At 34.7% G+C, this 26,216-nt stretch overlaps 2 protein-coding genes and 1 long non-coding RNA gene across 41 annotated transcripts; all 3 read left to right on the top strand.

Moving 5' to 3' along the window:
- Positions 1-1,757: 1,757 nt before the first annotated feature.
- Positions 1,758-6,013, top strand: LOC112797459 (uncharacterized). 2 transcript variants are annotated; one of them, XR_011881429.1, is made up of 5 exons: positions 1,758-2,468; positions 2,541-2,632; positions 2,712-2,778; positions 2,887-3,000; positions 5,822-6,013. It is a non-coding gene; the product is annotated as an uncharacterized lncRNA (long non-coding RNA). The 2 variants fall into 2 exon arrangements; XR_011881428.1 differs by lacking the exon at positions 5,822-6,013 and having other exon boundaries at positions 2,887-3,196.
- A 7,189-nt stretch (positions 6,014-13,202) lies between these two features.
- Positions 13,203-14,734, top strand: LOC112794431 (probable glutamate carboxypeptidase LAMP1). Its single transcript, XM_072234698.1, has 3 exons — positions 13,203-13,334; positions 13,444-13,584; positions 13,729-14,734. Exons 1-3 carry the CDS (start codon positions 13,203-13,205, stop codon positions 13,741-13,743), a joined length of 288 nt encoding a protein of 95 aa, XP_072090799.1. The 3' UTR covers positions 13,744-14,734.
- A 1,451-nt stretch (positions 14,735-16,185) lies between these two features.
- Positions 16,186-24,990, top strand: LOC112797458 (uncharacterized). Of its 38 annotated transcripts, none has more exons than XM_072236055.1 (16): positions 16,186-17,064; positions 17,206-17,343; positions 18,211-18,282; positions 18,391-18,450; positions 18,553-18,644; positions 18,885-18,955; positions 19,030-19,075; positions 19,254-19,297; positions 19,823-19,900; positions 20,553-20,967; positions 21,977-22,023; positions 22,159-22,231; positions 23,104-23,175; positions 23,607-23,835; positions 24,157-24,581; positions 24,679-24,990. In XM_072236055.1, exons 10-14 carry the CDS (start codon positions 20,937-20,939, stop codon positions 23,723-23,725), a joined length of 342 nt encoding a protein of 113 aa, XP_072092156.1. In that variant the 5' UTR covers positions 16,186-17,064; positions 17,206-17,343; positions 18,211-18,282; positions 18,391-18,450; positions 18,553-18,644; positions 18,885-18,955; positions 19,030-19,075; positions 19,254-19,297; positions 19,823-19,900; positions 20,553-20,936; the 3' UTR covers positions 23,726-23,835; positions 24,157-24,581; positions 24,679-24,990. The 38 variants fall into 38 exon arrangements, with proteins under 38 accessions (XP_072092156.1, XP_072092172.1, XP_072092157.1 ...); XM_072236071.1 differs by having other exon boundaries at positions 23,596-23,835; XM_072236056.1 differs by having other exon boundaries at positions 19,254-19,307.
- The last annotated feature ends 1,226 nt before the right edge of the window (positions 24,991-26,216 follow it).

Below are 26,216 nucleotides of genomic sequence, written 5' to 3'. Positions count from 1 at the left end.
AGGTTCATTACGTCTAAACAACTCAATCACGACCTCAGGCCCAAACAACTCAATCAACATCCAATTCACCACAATCCAACCAATTTTCAGTCACAAACAGAAGTAAGAAGGTTCAAACACAATCAAGCAGTTACATCAAGTAGAGCAATTAAACATAATTATTCACATACGCAAACCAATTACAATATGCACACCCAAACATTGTCATATAAATGCATATGATGCATGCCTGTCCTACTGGCCATGAGCTCACGTGTCGGTTATATTGTCAGACCTGACTCGGATAAGCGGGATTAAACCACCATCCTTATCCGTAGGTTCCATAAACAAGCGGGATTAAACACCATCCTTGCTCGGAACACGCAAGCGGGATTAAACCACGGTCCTTGCCAACAATTTATCAATACGTGAGTGGGATAAAACCACCATCCTTACTACAGGCGGGATAAAACCACCATCCCTGCATAACGGTTTACGCACTGAGCAAGCAGGATTATACTACCATCCTTGCCAGGCAAAAAAAAAACCTCATCATATTCTCAGTAATATCCACAGTCAATCAAACTCAAAATCTCATTACAATAGTCATTCTTGGCTCACTTACTTTCAAATCACAAACGTATCCAGTTCATATCTTACCAAGAGCCACTTTTCTCAAGTAAATCTTCTTTTCAAAACTTCCAAACAACTTCAAAACCAAGTCAAATTCAAAATCTCTTCTAAAAGACTTAAAATCATTTATTTAAACCATTCGCTCCATTACTTTGAAATCAAAAGTTATTAATTAAAATCCATAGCAAGGTCTCATGACTTTATGAAAGAATAAACTACCTCATTTCTTAAATATTTTTAGAAATACTTGAAATCATAGTTACTTGAATTGAAATCGATCAAAATACATATTTAAAACCAAAACCAAGGCATCTACGCAAAAAGTTCCAAACCACTTTCAAAACCAAAATTATTTAAGCCCAAAAGTCAATTCCATTTTATTCTTAAATCGTAAACCTTTCCAAGGCTTGGAAGTGTTTAGTCTTGCTAAATCAAAATTTAAAGAATACTTCAAAAGCAAAACGAATTTAATTAATCAAAGTTTAATTTCTTTTAAAAGTCCACTAAAACTTCTCCAAAGGTACTTCTTTAATCAAACTTCAAAACATAGGTTCTTTCATATTTAAATCAATCTTAAAACATAAACTTTCCTTAAATAAATTAAACTCGAAACACCTATTTCTTAATAAATCAAGAACTAAATAATAGAACTCTAAGATCTAGAATCTTTGAAAAGTCTTTTTATGATCAAGTCTCAAATCATATAGTTATTTATAGCCTTAATTTCAGAAATTATTTTATTAAGGATAATTAAGGCAAGTTTTGATTTATTGAATTTGAGATGAAGTATAATTATTATCCAATTTTACAATCATTAGATTATTTTCTATATTTAAATTATAAAATTGACGCTTATGAAATAATAGGGATTTTACATGATTTGGATTAGATAAGTAATATTTCAAATATTAATGTCTTTATTTTGGAAAATAGAGAAATTAATTATATTATTTCTAATTTTTAGATTTGGGCATTTTATTGAAAATAATTTGTAAAATTAATGAGCCAATAGTATTTTTTATACATTATTATTGTTGGACTAGAATTTATTTCTAATTACTATATTATTCCCAATTTCATTTGAAATTACCATTTTACCCCTAACCCTAATTTTCAAAATAATGAAACCCTAATTCCCCAAACCTAGCCACCGCAGCCCATTCCCCCAAATGACGCAGCAGCCTCATCCTCCCTCAGCTTAGCAACACACACACTCGAGCAGCAGCAGAAGCCTCCAACCCCTTTCTTCCCCACAAAACACAAACACACACCCACAGAGGAGAGTGCGCCGGCCAGGAGGGTTGCTGTCGCCGCCAACTGGTCGCCGTCAATACCATCACTGGCATCGTTGCCAGTTGTGCCACCAGAGGAAGAAATCGGGCAGAAAGGGGGAAACAAGGGAAGGGACCGCGGAGAAGGGAAGAGAGAGAGAAAGCTCGCGTTGGAGAGAGAGAGGGAGCTCGTGCCTCACCGCCGGCACCCATGGAGCCACGAGATCGGTCGTCGCCGACCCTTCTTGCACCACGTCAAAACAGAAATGCGAACGGAAGGGAGTGCGAGCCACCACCACAGACGAAGAAGAAAGGGGTGCGCACGGAGGAGGTGAAGCTGTCGTTGTCACCGTCGCGGGTAGGATCGCCGTCGTGCCTGGTTCCCGTTGCGATTGGACTTCGATCGTCGCCGTTCCTGCTGCCGCCAAGCATAGGTTAGCACCGCCAGAGCTCCTGCCACCATGGGGACCGTGAAAGGAGGAAGGAGAAGCTGTTTCCATTACAGCCACTCCCGGAGGAGAATTCAACCGCGCAGCCGTGCCTAGCTACCAGAAACGCCACTGCCGTCGCCAGACGGCTTTGTCGGTAAGGATTTTTAAGCTGGTTCTCCTTTTTGTTGAGCTTCTGGGAACTTCACTGTCGCTACATGTTGTTTAGGTCCCTGCTGCCGCTTGAGGTGGCTGCCGGGCTGCCGCTGAACTGGTTCGGAGACCACCGCTATTCGGTTCAGCCATTCTCCCTCGGTCTTGGTAAGCGTTTTGGTTCGAGGAGCCTTTTGTCGCTGTTCTGATAATTTGAGCTGAGGCGTTGTAGCGTTATTTGTCACAGAGTTGTATATCGATGCTTGCGTGTCGTGCTTGGAGTTCGCGGCTGCTTTGTTTCGCTAGCTCAATAAGTAATTTACGTTTCGAAAAGCCTCGCGTTAGTATTCGGTTGTGTTTGGTTAATGAATATGAGTTTTGGTAACGTGGGGTCATTCCTGATTATTATATGCTGCGATTAGTGTTACTGTGGTTACCGCGGGAGTAGCTTGGAGTCGAGGTTGTGGTTGTTGGTGATCCCGGCTTAAGAGAGGAGGTTTCTGTGACGCGTTTGGGTTATGGAATTACGTTCTAAGGTAGGGGCACTTTCCGAAAACTATGTTTTATGTATTGGAATTATTACATATGGATACTGATGTGAGACATTGTGTATTTAGTGATTGTATCTGCCTTATGTATTTATTTGATTGTCTCGAATGATTATGGATGTTTGTTTGGCTGAATTGTTGTGCGGCTTTGTGAAATGTGATGTTTTGAAGTCGATTCTTTAAAGATCTGAAATCTGAGTTTAATCCGTTGAGGATTAATTTGAATTGAGTTAATTATTTTGATGATGTGAAAAGTCGAATGCACTTTTGAATTCAGCCTGGTTTATTTTAATTGACTTGGTTTCGGACAAACAATTTGCTATTGAGCCGTTTCTTTAAAGCTTTGGAAATAAGTTAAATCGGTTGATATTAATTTGATTTTGAAATGGTTTCCTTGAAATATGCCACTGAGGCGACTGTTGGATTTAGCTTGCTTTTGAATTGATTTATGGTTTTGAGCTGTTGAAAAGGAATGAGAAATGGTTTAGTTGGGACCCGAACCGGGTGGCAAAAGTTCAAATTTTAGGGGAGGTGCTGCCGAAATTTCTACAAAATTCTAGTCTTGTTTGAAAAGTTATTTTAAAAGGGTTGGATTTGAGAAATTGTATTATTTGATTTATTAAGAGAATATTTATGTTTTCAAGCTTAATTTATTTAATGAACTTTATGCGTTGAGTTCGGCTTATTTAGAAATGAACTATTTTTACCGTTTGAATCACTGATGCTATGTTTGTTTGAGTGGAAAATGGAAGGAAAGAAAAGGGAGGAAAGAAAATGGGAAGGAAAATGATTATTTTTCATTGTTTGGTTGAGGAGGAAAATTGAGGGGAAAGAAAATGGATGGAAAAAAAACTGGTGGGGCCCACCAATTTTTTTTCTCTCCAACATTGGAAAGAAAATGGAGAGAAAACTAATGTTTCTCTCTCTACTTCCAATACTACCCCTTCACTTTTTTCAATATATATTATAATATAGGGGTAAAATTGTCTTTTTATAATATTTCTTTTCTTCTTATTTTCCTTCCAACCAAATACATCTAAAGAAAATAAAAATTCACTCAATTTCTTTCCTTTCCTTTCTTTCCTTTCTATTTCCTTCCTCTCTATTTCTTTCCTTTCAACCAAACATAGCTTGAAGGAAAGAATGATGCTCTAATATTGATTTCGATATGAAAAGGAGCTTTTACTGATTTTTACTAGACTTTTGAATGAGTAATTAAGTTTGAGGCATTTTGGAAGAGTTAGAAAAATGGGTTCCAAAAGAAACTTGAAAGTGGTCTGATTCAAATGAACCGATTCCGTTTCAAATGAGTTGATTTTTGGATCGGGTTGGAACTTGTGATTTTTGTATGGTCAGTTTCATAATAAATTCCGTTTTATTTACTTGAACCGAGAATCTATGACTTTAAGAGTTTCAATGAATTTTAACGAATTGATATAGGTTGACCTTCCCTAAAGACTTGGGACTCTGCCAAGAAATTTTGTTATAAAATCCCATTGTTGGATGGGTGATTTTGAATACTTTGAAATAAATCTTTGACTTTCCATGGTTTTGGAAGTTTTGAAAAGAGAATGCCAATAGTGGCTTTGTTTTAAAAAGGGAACTCACTTTGAGTAAATTTGGCTTTTGAGCCTGAGATGATTTGAGAAACGAGATTTCTAAAGCCAAGGATGAAAAGAGTTGAAACTTGATTTCAAAGTGAAACGATTTGAGAAAAAGTGATTTATGGCTTAAATGTCGATTTTATGAATTTGATGATGTTGAATGTGGAAGTGCTGTTTTGTTGTGAGCCGGAATGGTTGTGTATGATTATGAGTATTGGCTGGTTCTGGATTGAACCGTGAACAAGAATGGCTTTGAATGATATGAATATTGGCTGGTTCTAGATTGAACCGTGAGCCGGGTTGGATGAGATGGATGTTGATCTATGGCTGAGAATAAAAGCATATATGCTGAGATATTGATAAGTTGTGATATTGCACTTCCACTATCGGAGATAAGAGTTTTCTTGGGAGAAAGCAGTGGCTAGCCACCACGTGCTCCAGGTTGAGACTCGAAGCTCTTTTGACCCTATGTCGTCAGGGTGGCCGTGAAACTCCCGGATGAGCTCACCCCCATAAATATTCACCAGTGAGGGTGATGGATATGGATCATAATTATGATCAAGTTTATATTGAGTATAACTCGAGTTGGGGAGACACGACAGAGGGAAAGTCCAATGGTTAGCTACCAGGACTTGTCGGGTTGGCTCTATAACCGACAGATGATATCATCAGCCACTAGGGACAGGCATGCATCATATGCATCTATGTGACAATGTTTGGGTGTGCATATTATACTTGGTTTGTCTATGTGATTAATTGCTAATTGTCCTACTTGCAATAACTGTTTGTTTGTGCTTGAACTTCCTATCTGTGTTTGTATTAGGGACTCTGTTGGTTTGTGGTGATTGGTTGTTGGATTGGATTGTTTGGGCCTAGGGCCGCGGTTGAATTGAGATGGACCGATGGTTGGTTTTGGTTTGGTGTTCCTGGTTTGGAAAAATATGAAAGGCTATTTTGGTTCAGCATAGATAAATCTTTTTGAAAGGCTTTTGATGTTTTTGAGAATTGAACGGTTCCTCTTTCAGAAAAGATTTCCGACTTTACTTTTATTATAAACTGTTGTTTTTGAAAAGAGGCATAAGCCGGTTATTAATCACTGGTACGGTTTATCTTCACGTATCCTATTACAGTAATTCCCAAAAACCCCCTACTGAGAACCCTTTCGAGGATGATGTTCTCACCCCCCTACATTTTTCCCCTTTCAGGATATGGGCGCAGAAGTCACGAAGAGTTTATTTAGTTGTTGTTGAAATGCTCTGTATTGCTTTAGATTATTGTTTATTGTACCATCGCCTTTATCTTGATATACTCTTTAAGAGAGATAGGGATTGTATTGGTTAATGCTTGTAATATTTACAAACATATATGTATATATATGGATGTACCCTTTATGAGTTTTTGTAAGTTGTATGGTATGTATGGATGTACGTTGTATAGCAAAAGTATTTTTGGGAGCGGTTTTGCGGTTTAAAGTTTTAAACAGGCTCATATTTTAGTATTAAATAGTATAAGTGTCATCGTAATGTCCGAGCTATCAGAGTCACGCAGCCGGAAGCGTGAGCTTTGGTAGTTAGGGTGTTACAAGAACTTCTCAAATTCATTCCTTTTCTAAATCACATTTTAAAAAAGAATCTTAAATTTCATAAAAATTTGGCAGCATCTTCCCTAAAACTTGGACTTTGCCACACTTTTCGGATCCCAATCAAACCATTTTGCAACCTTCTTTAATGGGTTCAAAACCAAATCAGTTCAAAATTAAGCTGAATCCAAAAGTGCATACCATTTTCATATTTCTAGAAAACCAACTCAAACTCAAATCAATCTCCAATGGATTAAACTTGATTTCAAAACTTTAGAAGAAATAACTTTAAAGAAACATTTCGAAAATAGTCCATTTCACAAGACCTAACAACAATCCGGTCAAACAAGCATTCATTTCCATCCAAGACAACTAAACAATATATAAGACTTATACAATCACTAAAAACACATTTCTCACATCAAAATCCATATATAGTAACTCCAAAATATAAAGTTTAGTTTTTGAAAAAGGCCCTACCTCGATAAGCAAAACCATAACCCAAATGTGTCAATTCGACTCTTTTCGCTTAGCCCGAAATCAACGACAACCGAAACCTCAGCTCCGCTTGCTTTCTCAATAACAGAACAGCCCCAAACGCAACATGCAAACTCGATTTCTAATTCCTAAAAACATCAATGTCACAAAGACTTTAATACACGTAACAAAACACTAACACGGGTCTCCAAAACATAAATACTTACTGTAATACGAAAACAAAGTAGCGGCGGTCTTTGAACCTGTTTGGCAGTGGCCCCGGCAGCAACCTCATGCGGCAACGGTGACCGAATTCTGGCAACAGCAACTGAAACCAACATGCAGTGATTGTAACATTTCCATAACTCGAAAGAAACTTGACCCAATACTTAAAACCTTACCGGCAGTGTTTTCTGGCGATGGCAGCGGGGTTTTGGGCGGCAGAGGTGACGTGGAGCTCCGGCGGCAGAGGTTCAGCCACCCACCTCTAGGAGCAGTGACGGAGCAAGCGACAGTGGCTGGATGCGGTGGTTCCAGCCCCGCAGCCCTCTCTCACTCGCGAACCCTCTCTCTCTGTGGCTCAACTTCAACGGCGACTCCAAGGTGGACCAACAGCGATGGCGACGGCACGGACAGCAGCGGTAGCATGACGCTCCTCGTGATGCCTTCCCCCCTTCTTGTGTGCATGCTTGATGCACCACTATTTCGTGGTACATCTTGTGCTTAATTAAGTGGATTTTATCCACTAGTCTCACACTTATTCATATTATTTGCATGGTTTTACAATCCCTTCCCTGAATTTGTTCTATGATTGAAAACATGTTTCTTTGGCCCTAAATTTTTTATGTTTAATACCTTTTTATTACCATTCGATGCCGTGATATGTATGTTGAGTGTATTCAGGCTTTATAGGTCAGGAATGGCTTAGAGAATAGAAAGGAAACATGCAAAAGTGGAAGGAACGTGCGAAAATGAAGTTTTGACAGAAATGGCAGCGACGCGCACGCATAGACGACGCGTATGCATGACTTGCGCAGAACCCAAGCGACGCGCATGCGTGGATGATGCGAACGCATGCCTAGCGCAAAGCACGAGCGACGCGTACGCGTGACCCACGCGCACGCGTGACGGACACCACGTGCAGAAAGTTGCTGAAAATGTCCCCAGTGATTTCTGGACTCCTTTTCGGCCCAAATCCAAGCCCATAAAACATAGATTAGAGGCTATAAAGTGGGAGAATGCATCCATTCAAGGAGAGAACATAGACACAACATTCATTATTCACAATTTTAGTTTTAGATGTAGTTTTTCTAGAGAGAGAGGCTCTCTCCTCTCTCTTAGGTTTTAGGATTAGGATTTCTCTTAGTTTTAGGATTATTTCTTCATTCCAGGTTCAATGTTCCTTTAATTTAATTTCTCTTCTACTTTATTTATTCTAGTACTTTGATTTATCTATTTCTCTTGTTAATTACTTATGTTGCCAAATTGGCTTATAAACTCCATGTTAGATTTGATTTTCTTATTTAATACACATTGAGGTATTTTAGATTTATGATTGCTTTCTTCTATTTATTATATAAATAATTTGGATTTTTTCTCTTTTGGCTTTGGTTGAGTAATTGGTGACACTTGAGTTGTCAAACTCGGCTGTTGATTGAAAATTGGAGTTTGCTGATTGATTTGGATCCCTCTAAAGCTAGTCTTTCCATAGGAGTTGACTAGGACTTGAGGAATCAAGTTGATTGGTCCACTTGACTTTTCTTTATTTAGTAAGGGTTAACTAAGTGGGAGCAATAAACAATGCTCATCACACCTGATAAGGATAACTAGGATGGGATTTTCATTTCTCATACCCTATCAAGAGATTTTCTAATTAATAAATTATTTTTCTCGTCATTTAAATTACTTGTTCCTTATTTCAAAAACCCAAAACAAAGATACTTTTTCCATAACCAATAATAAATCATACTTCTCTACAATTCCTTGAGAGATGACCCGAGGTTTAAATACTTCGGTTATAAATTTTATTGGGTTTGCTTAAGTGACAACCAAAACTTTTGTACGAAAGAATTTTTGTTGGTTTAAAAACTATACTTACAACGTGGCTATTTTTATGAAATTTTTTACTAGCAAAAGTCCGTTCATCAACGCCCTCCCGTCAGTCTCTCTCTCTCACCTCAATTCTGATTCGTGACGGAGACAACCTCGCGGACAGCAGCGACGGCATCAAGTAGGCAGGGCACAGCGACAGCGGTGGCGCGGCCCACCAGCACCGGCGCATCTTCCCTTTCCACCGGCACTCCTTTCCTTTCTCGGATCTCCTTCTTCTCCCTTCTCCTTCTTTCTTTTTTCTTTTCTTTTCTTTCTTTCCTTACAGGAACCGTGTGTGTGTGTGTGTGTTGGGTTGGTTTGTGTGTGAGTGTGTTTTGTGTGTTGTGTCTGTGTAGGGTGTGGAGTGTGGGGTGTGGGGTGTGGGGTGGTAGAGGTGAGTGGGTTAGAGTTTAGGTTAATGAAGGTAAATTAGGATTTGTGTTGTGTAATGAAATTAGGAATTTTAGGGATTAAGATAAGGTAGTAGTTTTTAATAAAAATAAAGTATAGAGTAATAATCTAAATTCAAATTAAATATGTAATAATCATCTTTGAAATACCATTTTATTATCAAGTTGAAATTTATTTTCGAATAAATACTAATTCAATGAAAATTAATGATAATTAGATTAATTCTTCTTTATTTATAAAATAAGATTAAAAATCTAAATATTTAAAATTAAGGCATATAAAAATATTCACTATTTTTCAATTATAAGAACTCTAAAAAATAAATAAGAAATTACTTAACTTATATGAAAAATTTCTAAAAATATAATTTTAAATAAATATAATAGATCATAAATAATTTATTAATAATTTTTAAAAATTCGGGATCTTATAGTAGTAACTCCATTTTCTGTGCTCGAGCCTCGGCATGTTGGGCTCGAACTTCTACCATTTTTTTTATAAACTTCTCTTGTTGCACAATGATTATATCAATTATATAAATCAATCTTCAAACAATATAGTATACTATTTCACAACAATATGGTAATTTTGACTTGATGATTTCAATCTAAAAATATTTATTGAATGAGAGATAAAATGATTAAACTGAATAAATTATATTATATCTACTAAAAAATTATTTAAATATTTTTATTATCAATTTAGATTTAGTACAATACAGCATGAGATAAACCATAAATATGTATATTTCTATGCATATATTAAATACAATTCGCTGAAACAAAAACTACATCAAATTCAGAAGAAGATAGGTTTTATTATGGGATACGAAATCAATTACCTTCTCTTTCTTTGATGTCAATCATCTCTCTACTCATTTAATTAAATATTCTTTTACCATTTTTTTTCACTTCTTGCTCTCCAATCTCAAATCAATCCACTAATTATGTGAGATCCATAATCATTAGTTTATAATAAGTTTATAATATGTTGTTCGTACTTGACTTGATTTGATAGATGGATATTATTAATAATCAGTCACTACTAGAAAATTAGTTATTATAGACGCATATTTCTGACAGATTTTATCTCACAGAAATACAGATAGAATTTCAGAGGAATTTTTTTGCGGAAAAAAATAAATTAGCATAAATTACAGACAAAAAATAAAATTCGTCGATAATTTTATCGGTAAAATTAATTTTTTTCCATAAAAAATAGTTACAGACAGATAATTAAATAGACAAAATACTGCATTTTATTAAATTATTACAGATAAAAAAATTCGTCTGTAACTTAAAATTTTCTGTCGAAAACATTGAGCTAACCCTAACTTACACCCTAGTCTCTCGAGCTCCATTCACCCTCCACGCTAGTGAAGAGCTTCTTCCTCTATCCGTCCACGAGCTTCTTTCACCGCTGTTGCCGCCGCTCGCGTCGCACAATCTCATCACTGAACTCAGCAACGGCCATTCGCTGGTTAACCTCATCCACCGGTTCAGGAATCACTGCATTCATCCTTCAGGGAAGATCTCTGCCTCTGGTGGTCGCGGAGGTAGTCGCGTCGTCGTCGTTCTCACTGCTCTAGGCCCATCCGCCTCCTTCATGCACGGTGTCATCTCCCTCCAACTTTGCGACGGCGTCGCTGTCTGTCGCCCAGCCAACCACAGCCTTTGTAAACGAGTAAGGTGGCTTTGGTGGTGGGCGATTCAACTCCTCCGCTGCTACTCCGCCGCCCGGGATGGCAACTTCTTCCTCAGTTCGGCCCAAGCCGTTTCCTTCAAATGCGCCAAATGTAGATCCAGGTGTTCTTCTCTTGTGTGTTCTAGAATGAGAGCTAATTTTGATTGCAGTTTTGGAATTGAATTTTGGAATCCTACTCGAACTGAAATTGCTCTTGATTATACTGGTTGAAATTCAAAATTAAAAGCTAATTCTTCTTATTCAGCCAAATCTGTTGCTTCTTCTTCGTTTTCTACATAAATAGACAAAGACGAATGCAGAATTATTGCTCGATCTGCCAGCTCTGTTGATTTTGTTTGTTGTTGAGGTTAAAATGTAAAATTGAAATCTGATGAGTCTCCTTCTTCTCCTTTGATGTGAACTTCTTCTGTAAGTTTTGGATTCCTTGCTGATTTTGAAGCTTTTGCTGTTGTAGACTCTAATTTTGCAATTTTATATTCTGAATCTGAATTCTAAAATTGGAGATATGTGATTATTGAATTTTCTGCTGCTAGCTTTGCTGAATTATTGCTGAGTAGTGAAAATTCTGCATTTTATTTGGCCTGAATCTAGAAAATTGGAGGCTTCTGGAGTCATTGATATCGTTGATTTGGCTGTGGTTACTGTTCTAAGGTCGTATAATGAGACTGCATTTTTGGTTGGTCAAAATTATCCTTCATTTCCTTTTCACATTTGTTTTATCAGCTACTTTGGATCACATTGGTGGCATCCTGCACTGCTCTATTAATTCAGTCCATGGCAGCCAATCTTGGGGTTGTCACTGGTACTTAAATCAATTTCATTTTATAGATACTTTTCAAGTACGCAAGCAACTAGCAATTTTCTCTTGTTTTTTGTTCACTCTCTACTGCTTGCAGGAAAGCACTTAGCAGAGCATTGTAGAAATGAATATCCTTGGGCTACCAACTTTATTCTTTGGTTTATTGCTGAAATTGCCATAGTCGCCTGTAACATTCCTGAAGGTATTTAGATTCATCTAGCAATTCTCTTTTATCTCATTTATTTGTATAATTACCATATTTTATAGGATACAACAGAGTCCATGACTTTAAAACATGCACAACCACCAACATAAAAGTTAGATCCATGATTGGCAACCATATATTTCCATGTTTTGAAATCTTGATCTCTCACTCTACATGTGCAGTAATTGGGACAGCCTTTGCATTGAGCATGCTTTTCAACATACCTGTTTGGATTGGTGTTCTTCTGACAGGACTCAGTACATTGATCCTCTTAGCTTTACAGCAATATGGGGTAATTTTCTGTGTTCCATTCTTCTCTGCTATTATACGACAGGGAATTATTTTTTGTATCCTGAACAAATTTATGGTCATCATTGCATGTTATATTAGGTACTATCTATCTATATAACAACAATATGAGCTCGTTTTTATGTTATTATTGAAACAGGTTAGAAAACTTGAATTCTTGATCGCATTTCTAGTATTTACAATTGCTGCATGCTTTTTTGCTGAGCTTGGATATGCAAAACCTATTGCTAAAGAAGTTCTGAAGGGTCTTTTTGTGCCAGAACTAAAAGGAAGCGGTGCTACTGGTCTCGCGATTTCACTCCTAGGGGCTATGGTTATGCCGTGCGTTCTCCCTGTCTTCTACAACCATTTGATTTTTCTTTCCTTTTGAAATGTATTCTCAAGCTTTGTTTCTTTGTGAATTCTGCAGATTATCCAGTATACCACTCACTGTATGATGATTTCATCTGGATGCAAAAATTTGGAGATCCTATGTTTCATAGGCATGTTGCAGGTTGGTGGCATTCAATTTCCTTTTTCAGTTTATGTCACATTAAACTCCATCTCAGTTAACTCTAATGATATCAAAATGTTTCTTGAAGAGTTAAGAATTTAATAATTACATATACAACTACAGGTTAAAATATGTTAACTTTTTCGCAATTAGTATATTCACAATATATACACAGTGTTACAAATGGGAAAGTTTTGTTATCATGTTTGACACTTCATGACCTTATTTGATACGAGAATTTTTCTCCGCATTGAATCGAATCAAATCCTAACAAGTGGTAACAGGATCTATGTCATTTCATACGTTAGGCGAAAGAATAGGTAAAGGAACTATAGAAACCACAAGAGAAACTGTAACTACATATACTTAATTCACTTGAATGACAATTGGTTCTGTTGTGGAAAACAGCTGCAAGTGTTTGGGGTCTAGTGGTCTAGTAGCATTATGGCTAGCCGACCTCACATTATGAGATAAGGATCGTTGTAACTGAATTTTATAAAGATATTCATGAGACCAAAATGTTTGAATCACAGCTTAATGTGAAGAACTTGGAAGATGAGATTTCAAATAAAGACATGAATTTGTCTCCTATATTGAAGTCAATCAAGGAGCTTGAGAAAGCAGCAATCAAGATAAATGACCAGAGAAAGGTATCATTTGGCCAAGTTTAAACTTAAAACAAACACAAGTTCTTAAAATAACAGCTATCATATAATAAAGTGTTTTCTTTTCTTTTCTTTTGTTTTTCTTTTTGTTCAGGAAATAGAAGCAAGTAAAGGTTGGAGAACATGGAAGAAGTACCAAATGAAAGTGAGAGATATGAATGATAGACTTATGATGGCTGAACGTGCATTCACTGACAGAGATGGCCTCTTAGGAATGACATGGCATAAGCATTTGGTGAGTATATAGTTTTTTACTCTAAGAAGCAAGTGTTTTCTAGGCCAATTCCCTCATTCTTCTTCTGACTTATAATATCACATAGTCTCATTAACAAATGCCATGTGAACATTAGATGAATTCTACTGTTTTGAATGAAACTAGGGTTCTAACTTCTAAGAAAGATGAAATTGAAGAAACCAAGCAAGCAAAGCAGAGAAGAAACATCAAACATGGCTACTACTGTTGGAATCACAAAATTTATTGGAGCAGAGATGATTGAGAAGGCAATTTCTTAGTAGATGAAGCTATTTTGTCCAAGCTAAAGTCAAAGAAGGCAAAGGTCCTTGTTGAGGTAAATCTATATTGCGCCCTTCAATTGAAAGGCAAATTCAGTTGCCAAATATTAGTATAGTTGTGATGTGTGTGTGAAGACTATTTAGAAGGATGAATTTTTGAAACTCTGCTTTGTGACAGCTTCTATATCAGCAAACTCTATAAATAAAGAAGAGAGCTGTGTCAATACAAACTGTGTTTTCTTCCCTTTGCTGATTAAAATAAATAGAATATATAGAATATTATCTCAGTATTTCCATTAATCAATGTCACAAGGATCTGGTTTTTAAGATTTCGCGAGTTGCCTTATAAGCCATGAAAGTAATTAGGTACCTTGAAATATATTCTTTTTCTGGTTGAATAAGCCATTAGATTTTCTTTGTGCCAGAATTTCTTGTGCCAAAAAGGGAAGCATCAGTGAGAATTTCTTTGTGCCAGAATTTCTTGTATATCAAGAATGTTGTTGTATCATCAAACTTAACTCCTTGAGGCACCAAATTTAAGAGAACAGTGGTTTTCTCTAGTTGATGATTTGCTGCATTAGCTCCAACAATGCGAACCTGGTTGCGACTCAACAAAAGACTGGCTGCAATTCCCTCAGCTAGCTTGAAAACCAAAGGGAAGAACTTGTATATTACAATGCTGATGTGGAGTTTAACTTGAAGTGGCCACACACAACCACAAGGAGATCCAGCAGGTGTATTTGTCAATGGCTCTGAGCAAGTCACCATCATGCAATCTAAAAGGAATATGATCAATATAAAATCTTGTTTGTTTAAATTGTTGAAAATGAAGGAACTAGTAGTGTCAATGAGTAATGTAAATAGTTATAGTTCTGTCAATGATTTATTTTTTGGGTATCTTTTAATTGAGATAGTGAGATATTGGCCAATGATGTTAAAAAATAACATCCAATTTTATAGGTATTATGTAATGAATATTATGTTTATCTATATGATTTTTGGCCTCTTTTTTTAATTTACAATGTGTTTGATGGAGGAAATTTAAAAAATAAACCAAAAGTATTCATTTTGCAATGGAAAAATTTAAAAAAAATTTATATTTTACTTTACCGACAGATTTACAGACAGATTTTCTATCTGTAATCATAGTGTGAGATGATTTTCCAAGGTTCAAATTACAGACAGAAAATTTGACGGAAAATCTGGCTGTAATTACAGATAGAAAATTCGTCGGAAAATATGTCTGTAAAAATCCGTCGGAAAATCCGTCTGTAATTACAAATGGAAAATCCGTCGGAAAGTTCGTCGCCTTTGGGAAATGGATAGAAAATTTACAGAGGGAAAATTCGTCGGTAATTGGTAAAAATCCATCTGTAATTTTTCGATGGAAAAAAATTCGTGGGTAAATAATTTCCGACGGGGCTTTTACAGAGGAACAAAATCCGTCGATAATTTCATCGGTAACCAAAAATCCGTCTGTAATAAAGACTAAATCTGTCTGTAAATCTTTCTGTATTAATCCATTTTCTAGTTGTAAGTTAATAAAGATGAGATTATTGAGATCAGCAGGGACGTAGTAAGGTGGTAGGTGTCTAAGATATATACATTATATAACATTTAATTAATTAATAATTTAATATTTATATTATATTTCACATGAGTATTTTGAGAATGTTTGTTTACCCATTTAAATTTGTCACTTTTAAGTGTGTAAATTTTCTTAAAGACTTTTTCGTGAGTTGATGTATGGCCCAACTGCTTCTTCTATTTTACATAAAATACAAAATAATTTTTTTTTACATAAATAGATGTCTATTAAATAAGATCTAATGTCACTTAAATTATGTTACCATCCTCTCTAATTAATCATGTCTGATTAATCTCTATGTCGTCAATCTCTCTATATTCTATCCAAATCCAATAATTTAGCATAAACTCCTTTTTCCCACAAATGCATTTTAATAATGTTTAGCTCTTTATAGTTTGTGCATCTACACTTATCACTACTAAAAAATTAGTTATTACAGATGGATATTTTTGACGGATTTTATCCCACGAAAATACAGATAGAATTTCAGAGGGATTTTTTGTCGAAAAATAAAAAATAAATTAACATAAATTACAGACAGAAAAAAGAATCCGTTGATAATTCTGTTGCAAAAATTAATTTTTTGTGGGAAATGGTTACAGACGGAAAATTCGTCTGTAATTAAATAAAAAATACTGCATTTTATTAAATTATTACAAATAAAAAATCCGTCTGTAATTTAAAATTTTCCGTCAAAAAATTTTAATTTAAACATAATTTCACCCCCACCCTATCGAGCTCCTGTCACACACAAAAAATCACAAATCAAACGAGTTGTTCCTCTCTCCTTCAACGAGCTTCTCCGTCGCACGAGCTTCTTCTTCTCCTTTCCTCACTCACAGCGCCACCGCCACCACCCTAACCACCGCAGCTACCTTCTCCTTCTTCTCCTCTCTTTTAAACGCTGAACTAGTGGAACACAGCCCCTGTCTCTCTCGTTCTTTCTCGTTCACAGAACAAATTAAGCTCAAGCTCCTGTTCTCTTCGTCTCAGGTGAGCTCCAGCATGCTGGCGCCACCTGTAGCAGCGTCTATCCCCATCGCTGCTGCGCCTCTCTCTCCTTTTATCCCCACTCAGTTCTGGTTCGCATATCTTCTCAGTGCCGCAGCCATCATCTCCTCCAGTCAATGCTTCCATGTTTTGGTTTTAAAATTCTTTTAATTTCTGTTAAGTTCAATTAATTTTGTTTTGTTAGTTTGATTTTAGTAATTAGTTTAGTTAGATTTGTTTTCTGATTAGTGGATTTTTAGGTTTTGATTAGATTAGGTTTAGTTATATTTGTTTTTTCTAATTTTAGTATTTAGTTTGATTTAAAATTTGATGTTGAAACGTTTTTCCTCATGGTTTTTCAATTTTTGGTGTTTCCTTTTTCACTGCACTATCTTTTTTCTTTTGCTGCTGCTTCTTGCTGTAGTGTGATAGTGATTCTTCTAAGAGAATACGATTATGGATTATGCTTTACAAGGGCTGAACTTAGTGATCTGCGTAGAGCTCTATTAGTTGCAATTCTTCTATTTCATATGTCTTACTAATGAATCACCTGTAATTTTTCTATTGATGATAAAGCCATCAGAAGAAAGGCAAATTTTGTTACTGATGATAAAGCTAACCAAGGTAAGCTTGTCTCTACTTAAATCCTCCTGCATATATACGATAGAATAATATTTGGTTTGGATAGTAACCAATTTTCAAATAAGTCCATATAGTTAAAAAATTTGTAATCTGTGTGGTTTTTTTTGTTGTGTGTGGAGGAAGAAATTGTTACTGAATTGAGAATACAGCATGGAACAAAGCAGATTTGTTTCATGGCTGTTATGTTCACTTCTTCTGTTGATGATGCCATGATGGAGATTTCTGCTGCTGTTCTTTCTCCTTCTGGCATAAACTATGAAGGTTAACCTTTTCTTTAATTTTCTTCCGCGCTTCCCTTTTTCATTTTGATCTTTGGTCAAGTTAATTATGCTGGAAATTACTAGGAATGATAGCTGAAAATTTGATGATGATGCTATTCTGTGACTTGTTATTTCCTTTTCTTTTTTGCCTTGAGAATCTTAACTCTTAAGTACTTCCTAATTACCTATTACATAGTGGCATATTCTCAAGTGAATTAATTGATGGGAGGTTTTAGTTCTTACCCTTCTTTCTGTTTTTTTTCACTGAACAGTTCTAGCTTTGATGGCGATAAAAAATGAATTGAATGATCCTCACAATGTTCTGGAGAATTAGGATAGTAATTCTGTTGATCCTTGGAGTTGGAGGATGATTACTTGTAACCTTGATGGCTCTGTTTCAGTATTGTTAGTTTAAATTTTGAAGTGTTTTATGAAAGTAGCAAACAAGTTTCAAGATATTTATATAAGAAAATGAATCAAACAAATTTGAGTAGTTTGAATTATTTTTTCTTTCTTCTAAAGATCTTTTCTTTTCATATCAAGGGAATGCCTACTCAAAACTTGTCTGGTACTCTATCTCCTTGGGTTGGAAACCTTACTAACTTACAATCTGTGTAAGTTGTCTGGATTTTCGTTTAAGCCTACAGCAATTAGAAGCCTAGAAAAGCTTCAGACACTTGATCTCTCCAATAATAATTTTAGTTGCGAGATACCGAATTTTTTGGGAGGCCTCAAGAACCTGAATTATTTATAAGTTACTTATATTACAGATTCTAACTATTCAAAGTGTTGTGTTTGATACTTATTTCTATTTGGACTTATGAAATTTAGTTTCTTACTCCATTTAATGTGTTCTTGTTGGTGCTAGGCGGTTGAATAATAACAGCCTTACAGGACCGTGTCCTCAGTCTTTAAGCAACATAGAAGGTTTAACACTTGTGTAGGTCTTTATTACCTTGGCATTAATGTTATCTTTTCCTTATAAAACTAATGATTTCTAGGTATAAAATTGAATACTAACTGTAATAAATTGAAAAAATATATGTAGAGACCTCTCCTACAATAATCTGAGAGGTTCCTTGCCAAGAATACCAGCAAAAACATTAAAGTAAGATCATTTAGCGTTTCTAGTTAAATGTTGACTTTAGCTCTGTATTCAAGTTAACAAAAAAATAGTGTACTAATTTCTTGATTGATTATTTACTTCCAGGATTGTCGGAAATCCATTAATTTGTGGTCCGAAATCCAACAACTGTTCTACTTTACCAAAGCCAGTTTCCTTCCCTCTAGATGCACTAAAAGGTTGAGATGATTTATGTGTTTTGAACTCTACTTTCAGCGCGTTAACTATTTTTTTATAACTATTTTATGTGTCATATAGTTTATATTTCAATAAATGGTGCCTTGTATTTTATTCAGGTAGGTACCTATCTCATTCTATTATTTTCAAGTATTTTCTGCATAATTATGTGAAGCTAGTAAAATACTTTTACAGTTTTTGGGCTGAAAGGAATGTATACTAAAATGTGACTGTCTGTTCAGGTTTGTATTTGGATATACCTTTGGATAGATGACAACATTTGTGATATTCATCGGAAAGATATTTATTGCAGGTTAACTTTCTGTATGAATGGTTGGTTGGTTTATGCATATACATTTTCTAAAGTGAGATTTTTCTTTTTCTCAGTTGTGTCATTTATGGCTGCATTAGGCTTCTTGCTATATGGAGGAAGGTGAGGTTTATGCATTGTCTTATTTGAATACTTGTCTCATTTAAATACTTGTAATTATTTCTTAAATCACAACAAATTAAGACTTGAGCCTTAATTTGTGACATATAAATTACTCATTTAATAAGTGAATCTCCGAAGAATTTTTTCATATCAATTTAGTTGTGACATTATATTGCAGTTTGGATCTATCACAGCTATTTGTTTCACCTGTTTTCTAATAAGGTGGGTTATGGTAAGTGATAACCGGTGTCTTGATATACATGGACCATATAGAATAATGCAGTATATACAGTATACTTGTTTAGTAGTTCATAACCTTAATCAGACCCTTGTAAGTACAAGCTTTTTTTCTTAGTGGATATTATATAGACACATCCCTTGTAAGGTTCATTTATCTTTCAGTATTGATACTAGATTGGCAAATTTTAAGATGTCTCCTTTATGCTTATCTTCCTAATAATTAGAATCTTAACGGTGGAAAGCAATCATATGTCTAGCTTGGCTAATAATTAGAACCCTAATAGTTTCTTTTATATCTTTCATTATACAACTTGTTAGTTCTCTTAATTCATCACTGTTCTATTGTGGCATGTCACTGTTTAGGAAAAAAATTATGTGGAACAAGACATGCAGATTTTGGAAATTTAAGTTAAACATATTTAGATTAAAACAGTACATGATTATTTAATTACCATTACTTGTGCTATACAAATTATTAATTCTGTTTTTTATATGTTCTCAATTCAGCAATATGGTGACATTAGGTGACAACAATATGTTTACATGCAGTATATAAAGTCCTAAATGACCACATGGATATTCTTGGTTAGTTTTCAATCTTTGTATTCTTGATAATACCTTATAAAATTTATGAATTGTCAGAATATATCTAATATGATTGATGAGTTTGGAAACTCTAAATTAAATTGATGATGATCAAACATTATTAACTTAATTAGTTGTAAAATTATTAATTTAAATTTTAATTTATATTTGCTAATTAATAATTTTGTTACTTGCAGATTTTATTATTGGGCCGAAAGAAAGAAAATTAGCAAGCCCAATATGTTGAAAAAATTCAACCTTGGTTACAAAAATGATTTAAAGATTGTGGCTGAATTATTATTTCATTAGTTGGGCCAGATTTTGGTTATCAAATCCCAAATTAAAATTCTTTACTAGACCAACAAGGGATTAGCCCGAATTGAAAAGAAAGAAGAAAGGAAATATGCATGCTTTGTTCGGTTACCTCTCTCCCTCTTTTGATGAAATTCAAATTTTATGAAATATCTTTAAATGCCTTGGTAAATGAAACTCTAAAATTGATTTGATGGCATTTAATGAAGCTTTGCACGTTGCAAGGCAAAAGCATGGGAAGTCGATTTTTAATTGATTATAATTGATAACACTCATTACTTCTAAAGTTTTTCTTCTCTTTTCTCTCTCATCTCTCTTCTTCCTTTCGGTCACTTCACAGAGAAAACATGAAAGCTACCACAAGCTATCAGAAGCAAAAAGAAGAAGCTAGAAGCAAGCATGAAGCCATGATGATGATGGCGGTAAGAAAAAGAAAATCTAATGTATGGAGTGGCTAAGATCTTTACCACGAAAGGTAAGATGTGGTGAAGTGATTTCAAGCTCTCCATAACCAAAAATAGTGGAGATCCACTTCGGTCAGAGGAAGAAGATCCTTGGAGGGATGGCTTATCTCATCTTTTGATCAACCACCACAGGAGGTAGCTACTGTAGCTACGTTGGGGAAGAGACAGAAGTTAGAGCAGAAGAAGCTGTCATCATCAAGAACTCATCAAGGGCTAGGAATTCTTCTTGGAGTGTAAGTCAAGATGGAAGGCCCGGATTGATGAAGCTTGGTGTGAAGGGAAGACACAGAGGTAATTGCATGTTGGTTATAGCATTCGGTTTCCTCTCCTCTCTCTCTCTCTCTCTCTCTCTCTCTCTCTCTCTCTCTCTCTCTCTCTCTCTCTCTCTCTCTCTCTCTCTCTCTCTCTCTCTCTCTCTCTCTAGCCGAACCAGTTTTTGCATGAAGAAGAAGAAGTTGGCTCGGTTCAAGAGGTTCAACCTTGGAGGCTTCCCCTTCTATAAATAATGGAGAACAGCCAGGGCTTGAAAAAATGAGAAAGTGAGTGAAAGCACAGTTCTCATAGCTACCCAAGCTAACAGAAGTTCTTCTCCTTCAATGTTCTTCATTTTGTATTTTTCTGTTTAGTTTTGTCTGTCTTGAGTCTCATAAAAAAGGCAAACAGTGAGGTTTGTAAGAAAAAGCTATAGAGCGGAAAAAGGCAGAGAGCGCAAAATTAAAAGAAAAAGAAAAAGATGTCCTTAGAGGTCATTTGTACATCTGTGTTGTGTTTCATGATTCTGTGGGAATCTCCTTGCAAGTTGGGTTAGCACTTAGTAGTTGAAAGCTTGGCAGTGACCAAGTCAAGTTTAGGATTGGGGATTAGATTCTGGATTTGTCCCAGATAGGAAGAGTAGTTCCTAGGGAGAATTGGTGTATGTAATCATGATTATAGTGAAATTCTATCATTGTTGTGATGGAGACTGTATGTAGGCTGCATTGCACTTAGCAGCTGAACCAGGATACATCTTGGTGTGATTTTCTCTCTCCTCTATTTCATTTCTGTTTCTGCTGCGTAGGAGACAAAACTGAAAAATATCTCTTAACTGGTTACTAAACAAAAAGAAAATGTCTCTTAACTAGGCACAAGACAAAAACAAGAAATATCTTCTCAAGTGTTCTGAAAGGATAGCAAGGGTTATCAAGCGAAAAGAGGCTAAGATTCAACTCCCCATTTTCTTAGCCACTGATAAACCATCAATGATATTGCAATGCCAATGATATTTTTCATTCAGTTTATTTCTATTGGATTCTGTTAACAGGAAATACTCTTGGAGAAATTGCCGGTGAGAAGGCTGGTATATTTAAGGTATGTTTAGATTAAAATATTTTCTCTTAGTTTTGAATATGAATGCCTTTTTAATTCTCTATCTGTCCTTTCTTTCTAAATCCATCAATTATATTCTATATTTTCTATTTTTCTCACTGCATGATCAAATCCCAGCTTTTACGGTGCCTCAGCCTGACGAAGCAATGCTTGAAGAGAAGGCTAAATGGTTTAAGACTTGGTCTTGAAGGTGAGCACCAATATCTGAATGCCGATATTAATTATTTATCATGCATGGTTGATTAAAATTTACAATTGAATTCAAAGTCAACAATTCCTACAAGCAATATTATATTATATATAATGTAACTCCTACATTTTAATTTATATTATTTATGACGTGGGGGCAACGAGAATATAAAATGCTTGCTGCCATACTTTAGACCAAACTATACACATTATTATTTAATTTATTCTAAGCAAATTTAGTACAATCAAGTATGATATAACAAGATATTCTTCTACAAAGTCAAAAATGGAGTTACAATTTTCTCCATGTGTCTCTTCATTGACCTTTTTCTTCTACAGTAATCCTTTTAATCATAAAACATTGACTTATAATTATCTATACTTCATTAATTTTCGATGATGTCCTGGTTCATTTTAGGATTGTGAAAGTTTTTTTTACTAAACTTTTGAAGGGTGCTTTGTAACAACTGCATGCTTAAATTCTCTTGATTTAATTGCTTGATATACTTTTATACTTATTATGTTGCTGATCTAGAAAATTGGCCGCTTTATTATATTCCCTAGAAACAATATAATTATACAACTACTAAATTTATAAACCAGCCAGCATATTTAAAGATATCCTGCAGTGATGCCATTGTGAGTATGGGTGAATTCTTGATGTTGTCTCTCTGAAAAACTCTGCATCACCCTCCAAAATAATATTTCTGCACCCTATAGTCCAAGCAAAGAATAAACTCTCCAGTTAGCTTAGCTTTATATTAAAACTTCAGAGATGTAGATTTGTCAGTGTACACTGCTGCTGTAAAATATTTTCCATCATGTTTATTAGTATATATTATAGATTAATTTTTTCTTGTTATTTCTTGCCAGATCTTCCTCTCTTGTCAAACTTGAATCTTAATAGATGCAATATTACCGACGACGGCTGTGAAAAATTTTCACGTAAGCTATTGGGACTTGTCTATCTGCTATTTTTTGTTTGATAATTATCTATTTTTAAATATGCTCATTTGTTCCAAATATGGACCTGTTCTCTCTCTCTCCACACAAGACGTCACAACTCAATTCGTCATTCATTAAGCTTAAAGTTGATTTTTAATTATTGCGATCTTAACAATAGGACCAAAGGATGTTATACACTTAGTGTTTAGGATAGTTTCTCCTCGCGTGATAGACGTAATTCTAGTGAAGAAGATTTGGATAAAGACAAAATGGAACAACATGAAAATGGATTAGACACTTGAGGACTTGTTCAACACCTTCAAGCAATATATAATGATCTTGCAGATACCCAAGGTGTTTTTTATTTACTAAAATCAATCTTTTTTCTGAGCCAATGTTCATGAGTTTATATTCTAGTAGTGGTGGTGCAGGTTCTAGTAGTGGTCATCATCAACATCAACATCAACATCATCATCATCAAGTAGTTGAAGAGGTTTCAGTGCAAAGGGTGAAGAAGGAGGAGGTTAATGCAAAGATATCAGCATGGTAGAACAACAAGATTGCAAAGATTAACAACAGATTCAAGAGAGAAGATGTTGTCATTAAAGGCTAGGAGAATGAGCAGGTTCAGAAGGTACTTCTTGGATGAAGGAAGTTGAGGTAATTAACTTTTTCCTCAAGGTCTTATTTGCATGTTGCTGCTCTTCTTGTTCCTTTTTTATCTTTTGTTTTTTATATTTACTGTATTGGTGAGTTTTTTTGGAGTTTATGATTACTCTGAAGACTTAAAATAGATCTCATGTTTTTTGTGCTTTACAACTATCTTAGATTGATTGATTATTGATCCAATCAAATTCATGAAAAAGGTCAATTTTGGTGTTAAAGGAAAGATTGAATCAAGGTTAGGTAGTGAGTAACAGAGTAAGTGACCTGATGACAAATGCTCAATTTTGGTGTCAAACTTTTTGAATGAACCTGCAGGTTTTCAGCTTTTATCAATATCCAAGAATCAAAATAAGGTCCATGACTCATGACAAATGCTCTTCCAACATCTGTCAGCAAAATATTGCAGACTTTCGAATATACTTACCAACTGGAAAAAAATTGGAGTTTGAACATCAACAATGTCATCAACTTCAGTGCTTGACACATAAGGAAATGCCCTATTCACTCCTTGCAAGAAAATCAAGCAGAAATTTGAAAGACTTTGAGCAAGTAAAAACAACATAAAAAATCATGATGGTTTAATTTCTATCTTTTTGCATCTTTCTGCTTCTTATGATAGGTTCTTGCTGCAAACCATGGTGAGAAAGAAGGTTCTGAAGGCATTCCGACGCTCGATTTTCGAGGCTACCTGATAGATAAGTCAAAAACCGGAGGATGGCTAGCAGCAGGGCTCATCTTAGGTACCCGCTTTTTTTTCTTTTTTTTTTCTTTTTCAATCCAAAGAAATTTGAGTCATAATTTGAATTCTAAATTTGCATACTTTTTTTTACTATGCAGGAATTGAACTAGCTGAAAGAATGTGTTATGAGAATATCTATGAACTTGGTGACATTCTTGGTTGGAACTTTGAATCTTTCATCAGCTAAATCTGCTATAATATTAACCAATTTTATGGGAACTCTTAACCTTCTTGGCCTTCTTGGTGGCTTCTTAGCTGATGCTGGCATTCAAAATTTATATGATGCCATAAGAACAATACACTGAGTTTATGTTTTGAATTATAGTTGATGTATAGTTGTTATTGATTATTATAGTTGATGTATCAGTACACTTTGTTTATTTTTTGAATTATATTGACTTTCTTGTTTATAATATTTTTCTTTTAGTTTGATAATACAATGAATTTGTTTATTTTTTGAAATATTATAAATATTTGAATATAAATTAGATAAAATTTTTTTTGAATTATATTGACTTCCTTGTTTATTTATTAAATTTATATTTATTTTATATGAAAAAAGGTGTATTTTGCAATGAAAAAATCTAAAAAAAATTACCTTAGTGATGGATTTACAGACGGATTTTCTGTCTGTATTCAGAGTTTGGAATAGTTTTCCAAGGTTCCAATTACCGACGGAAAATCTGTCGGAAAATGTGTTGCCAATTACTGACGGAAAATTCGTCGAAAAATTTGTCTCTAATTACCGACAGAAAGTCTTTCGAAAAATCTGTCTGTAATTACCGACAGAAAATTCGTTGGAAAATTCATCGTTTCAGGGAAATGGAGGGAATAATTTACCGAGGAAAAATCTGTCGGTAACTGGTAAAAATCCGTCGGTAAATAATTTTCGACGAGGCTTTTGCAGAGGGACAAAATTCGTCGGTAATTTCGTCGATAACCGAAAATCCGTCTGTAATAAAGACTAAATCTGTCTATAAATCTGTCTGTATTAAGCAATTTTCTAGTTGTGTTAATGCATGAGCATCTACACTTTCCTTCCGACTTCACAACATCTAACTTACCAATTTGATATATTAATTATTTACATTTTTGACAGGACTAATAGACATTACATCGGATATTAGTATTTACGTACTAATATAATATCTATTATCGATTATAAAGATTATAATTAATTTTTAACTCAATTTTTGGTAACTAAAATTTAAATGATTGAAATTATTAAATGCTGAATATTTTACGCTTAATCAATTTTATTTTTGTTATTGAAATTACAAAAAGGAGAAGTTGTTAATCAATTCTAAATTTAAAGTTAAATTTAAATTTGAGTAAGAAAAAAATATTTCAAATTTTATCTCACTAACCAAAATTAATTTCAAGATAAGAAATTACTTTGTATATTATATTGTAGGATAGTGTGGTCATTTGTTATTCTTCAATGGCAAATATTGTCAAATAAAATGGTGTAAGAAATTAGAAAGAAATGTATTTACCAGTTCATAAAATACTAATTTATTTTTCAATAGGATAAATTATATATTAAATAACAAAAGCTGTTATTGATTTTTTTCACACTAATTAATACTCAACGATGGTGTTTTGGTACACCATATTACCAAAAAAATATTAATCA

This window comes from Arachis hypogaea, chromosome 4, assembly GCF_003086295.3.
Source record: "Arachis hypogaea cultivar Tifrunner chromosome 4, arahy.Tifrunner.gnm2.J5K5, whole genome shotgun sequence".
Lineage (NCBI taxonomy): Eukaryota > Viridiplantae > Streptophyta > Magnoliopsida > Fabales > Fabaceae > Arachis > Arachis hypogaea.
Note: the sequence above shows the minus strand (reverse complement) of the source record. Positions and strands in the feature narration are given on the sequence as shown.